Source organism: Microtus ochrogaster, chromosome 18 (genome assembly GCF_000317375.1).
Source record: "Microtus ochrogaster isolate Prairie Vole_2 chromosome 18, MicOch1.0, whole genome shotgun sequence".
Classification (NCBI taxonomy): domain Eukaryota; kingdom Metazoa; phylum Chordata; class Mammalia; order Rodentia; family Cricetidae; genus Microtus; species Microtus ochrogaster.
The window spans coordinates 6,028,693-6,033,529 of NC_022020.1; the positions used below are offsets into that span (position 1 = coordinate 6,028,693).

The following is a 4,837-nucleotide window of genomic DNA, read 5'->3' on the forward strand; positions in this document are numbered from 1 at the left end:
TAATAATAATAATAATAAATAATAAATAATAATAATAATTAATAAAGGGCGTTTTAACAACTGCTGGGTTGAGTTTCTCTGAGATGGAGCTTCAGGGGATGCTGAACGCCATGGGACTCCATTAGAAATCACCACCACCAAGTGCTGAGGTAGACATCTAACATGGTCCTCTCACTGCAAGTCTGGACATCAGGCACTCCTGGATCCTCAGCAGCAAGTCTCACTTTCTCAGCCAAATCTGCAGCAGGTAGCCTGAGGCTGCTAAAGCCCAAGAACCATCCTGACTATCCCATATAGCAGGATGACCCATTCCCTGATTGGCTGGGGTACAGGCACACACAGGAGTCCATATGCCATACTTAAAAGTTACACAGTAAGCTTCAGACCTGACTAACCATCTTAACAAATACACCATGAAAACAGCCAAAAGTCTAGATTAAAATTATAATTCTGAGAGTATCTGAAGCTCACATCAGTGGGATCTGGCCTCTGGCGCTCTGCTCGTACCCTCGTGTGTGTGTGTGTGTGTGTGTGTGTGTGTGTGTGTGTGTGTGTGTGTGTGTGTAGACAAGAGCCAAGCTCAGAACTACTTGTACAAGGGATTCAGGATACAGTCTGGAAGCAAAGGTGTGGGCACCTCCAGGGGGGATTGTGGAACCCTCTGAAGCTCAGGCAAACAGGCTTTTCTTGCTTTGGCTAAGAACAACCATTTGGATTCTTCAGATTGTGATCAACTCACAACATTTCAAATTTGCTTTCCTAGCACGCCAACTTGTTTATAATTCACTAATCAAAATATTATAGGAAAATTAAAAACTCACCTCTAAGCAGGATACACATTATTCTTGAAAAAACGTAAATTCTGTCTTACCTGAATATATAGTTCAAGTACTGCTGGTCAATATCACTGAAAAATTAAAGAGAGAAAAAGAAAAGACTCATAATAAAAAGAATTTTTAAATCTAGAAATGGTCATTTTGCTGTATTAATAAATTCTACCTCTAAGTTACTAATTTTATAAATTATCAAAGGAGAAGGAGCATTTCACATTCGAGATCAATTCTTGTCATTTGACCTGAAGTGACTTTAAATTTCACACAGCTCATTGAACATGGAGAGTTGGTGCCTACATGGAGTCCTCAGCCCATGTTCTCATCTCTTTGGTGAGGGAAGGGACTCTGCAAACTATGGAAAGAGAAATGTGGACAGCAACCTTTGACCTACAATCTGTCCTGTCTGCACAATATGCTAGTGCAATCAGTGGTGGTACAGAACTGTGGGAACAGCCAACCAATGTCTGATTTGACTTCAGGCCCACTCCATAGAAGGAACCAGAGACTAGACAGTCCTAAGGTAAAACTTAATGTAAAACCAAAGACAACTGGCGGATGGATAGATAGATAGATAGATAGATAGATAGATAGATAGATAGATAGATAGATAGATAGATAGATAGATGATAGGTAGATAGATAGATAGATAGATAGATAGATAGATAGACAGATGATAGAGACAGACAGACAGATAGATAGATGATAGAGATAGCCAACAGACAGACAGATGATAGAGATAGAAAGTCAGATTGATAACAGAGATAAATAGATAGAGATAGATTAGCTAGGTGATAGACAGATGATACATACATAGATAAATAGAGATAGATAGATAGATAGATAGATAGATAGATAGATAGATAGATAGATAGATAGATAAAACTGATTCCTGATGATATTCTGCTATAGTCATAGATCAGTGCCTTGTCCAGTCTTCATCAGAGAGGCTTCCTCCAGCAGGAGATGGGAACAGATCCAGAGACCCGCAGCCAGACATTATGCAGAATTTAAATTGGAGGTCTCTACCAAATCCCTCCCCTCAGAGCTCGAGGAACTGCATGGAAGAGGTGACAGAAAGACTGTAAGAGCCAGAGAGACAGCGACACCAAGAGAACAAAGGCCTCTGAATCAACTAAGCAAGGTGCACATGAGCTCATGGAGACTGAGGCAGCACAGGGCCTACACAGGTCTGCACCAGGTCCTCTGTGTATATAATACATAATATATTACATTGTAGCTATTAGTTTGGTGTTTTTATGGGACTCCTGAGAAAAATGAATGAGTCTCTGACTCTTGAACCTACTTTTGGGACTTTTTCCCTCCTGTTATGTTGCTGTGTCCAACTTCAATATGAAAGTTTTTGATTAATCTTACTATATTTTCTTTTTCCATGTTTGGTTATTATCTCTTAGAAGTCTGTTCTATTTTAATGAGAGAGAGAAAGGGAATGGATCCTCCTTTCTCACACAATATATCCTAATTATAGTTTCTCCCAGTTTCTCCACACCTCCTCTCTATCTCATACACTCCTTCAATGAAAGAAAGAAGGAAGGAAGGAACAAAGGAAGGGAGGGAGAAAGGGAGGCGGGGTAGGAGGGAGGGAGGGAGGAAAATTAGAAGCTAAATTACTGACATGGTAAAACTCAGAAGAAAATAAACCAGACAAACTAACCAACTGCTGTGGGATAATGCTCTTGTACATTATTTGTCACTCATATTGGTTTAATAAAGTGCTGATTGGTCAGTAGTCAAGCAGGAAGTATAGGTGGAGCAACCAAACTAAGAGAATTCTAGGAAGAGGGAAGGCAAAGAGTCAGTTACCAGGCAGATGCAGAAGAAGCAAGATGAGAATGCCTCACTGAGAAAAGGTACCAAGCCACATTAAACACAGACAAGAATTATGGGTTAATTAACGTTGTAAGACCTGGTTAATAATAATCCTGAGCTAATTGGTCAAACAGTTTACAATTAATATAAGCCTCTATGTGTTTCTTTGGGACTGAACAGCTGCAGGACCAGGCAGGACAGAAACTTATGCCTACACCCAACACATTTCAGGATCAAACAAAGTATATTCTTATTTCAAGTTAGTTATCCAGGTAAGTAAAGAATGAACCAGTTCCCTCAAACTAGGAGTAAGATTAGAATGAAAAAGCCCACTATAGCACTGGACATGCATGTGACTGTCAAGAAACAGGAAATACAAATTCTAAACCCCTTCCATAATGGGCCCATTCCTTTTGAACACAGTTGCCAGTTTAGAGCTAATACACACCTCACCTGGGTCAGTTGCTTCCCATTTATGTGTTCACTACTTTCAGGAGAGTCATTATCAACTCTATCAACTATCATGGACCGCTGGATGCACTGGCATGGCTCAGTTGGTATTACTGTTCTGAGGCCCTTGGTTTGTTCTCTAGGGACTGATGCGAGAAGGAGAAAACTGACTCCCAAAAGCTGTCTTCTCGTTGGGTGTGGTGGTGGCCCATGCAATTAATCCCAACACTCAGGGGGCAGAGGCAGGCAGATCTCTGTGAGTTCGAGGCCAGCCTGGGGTACAGATTGAGTTCCAGGACAGGTTCCAAAGCTACAAAAAAAAAATCCTGTCTCAAAACAAAAACAAAAAAACAAAAAACAAGCTGTCTTCTCGCCTACGTACAAACCATGGCATAAACACACCTCACATATGCATATGCAGTATTTCTCTTTTAAAATCAAGAGTATACAAATACAAAATTCAGCTAAAACCTTCTATCTCTGTATGTTCTAACACTACATGGTACTTAATTAAAGAACCATGTGATATTCATCCAACCTCAGATTTAAGTGGGCATCATGTACTTTGAGTGGCTTTGTTTTTTCTGAGACATGGTTTCTCTATGGAGCCTAGTCAAGCCTTGAACTCTAGATTCTCCTGCCAAAGACAAATTTAGTGGTATTCACAACTGCACCTGGCTCGGCTGGCTTCTGGCTGCAAAAATACTTCATTCAAAGAACAAAAGGCAACCCAAGAAATAAAAGTCACAGGGGCAGGGCCTAGGGGCAGGAGTCATCCCCTAGGCCTTCTTCTCCAGACCTCCAGGCATCTCTACACCCAGAGGCCAGCTGGCCAGTCTCAGGCCCCAGCTAGGTGGAAACAAGAATTCTTTCCTTTTACTTAAATTTTAATTTTTTTAAATTTTACACTCACCAAGACTGTTTCATTGGCTACCTACAATGACTGGGAACTAGGGAGACTTCCAGATATAAAAACTGAGTCATATTTTAGGGGCAGTGGAATCAAGAACACAGAAGTTGCCCTTCTGAGCTAGGTGCAATCAAGTGGCACCCTGAAAAACTAGAAGTACGGGCGTTTCATTAAATCACCACCTAGATGGCTGTGCCTAAAGAATAGGAGACTTCCTTGCCTCTGCACATATTGTTAAAGGCTGGTGACAATCGGCCAAGAGGTAAGTGGTCCAATGAACAACGAGAGATGGCTTAGAGGGAAGACATGTGGGTCACATCTCTTTAGTCAACCAACTCCCCAGATGTTAAGAGCTCACCTTAACACGCTGGGCTTCTGGGATTTCCGAAGTATTCTGTAAGCCCCTAGAAAATAAGGGACACAAGTCATTGGTACCTTCTGTTTAAAGAGCTGCCTACACTTCCAGAAAAGCAGAAAATTCACAGGGAAAGGCAGCTGGGCTCCCCAGACCCCAAAAGAGTGCTGGTCCCTTCTCCCTATATTGTCAATTCCAAAGATGGGAGGAGAAAGACCACTGGCCCACATCATCGTGGTCAAATTAATTAAAGCAAGCAATTAACTAAAGCAAGCTTTTTTTATATGGGCTGCCTCCTCATAAGGAGGGGTTTGAGAGGTCAGCAGCAGACATAAAGAATATAAGGCTTCTATAGCTTAGAGGTAAGGGAATTCCAATGGGGGATTTGGTGGATTACAGGAAGAGAATATAAGCATAACAAGTTAGTCATAACAACCTCCAGAAACAGAGACATGATAGCAT

At 41.3% G+C, this 4,837-nt stretch overlaps 1 protein-coding gene across 3 annotated transcripts in view; it reads right to left on the reverse strand.

The window, feature by feature from the left end:
• The window catches only part of Tmem241 (transmembrane protein 241), a 133,996-nt gene that overhangs the window by 86,021 nt on the left and 43,138 nt on the right, over positions 1-4,837 (reverse strand). For all 3 annotated transcript variants that reach the window (XM_013349364.2, XM_026783604.1, XM_026783603.1), the window contains exons 9-10: positions 4,379-4,424; positions 872-907 (exon numbers count right to left, since the gene is read on the reverse strand). In XM_013349364.2, the coding sequence (XP_013204818.1) occupies positions 872-907; positions 4,379-4,424 (82 nt within the window). The remainder of the gene's footprint in view (positions 1-871; positions 908-4,378; positions 4,425-4,837) is intronic.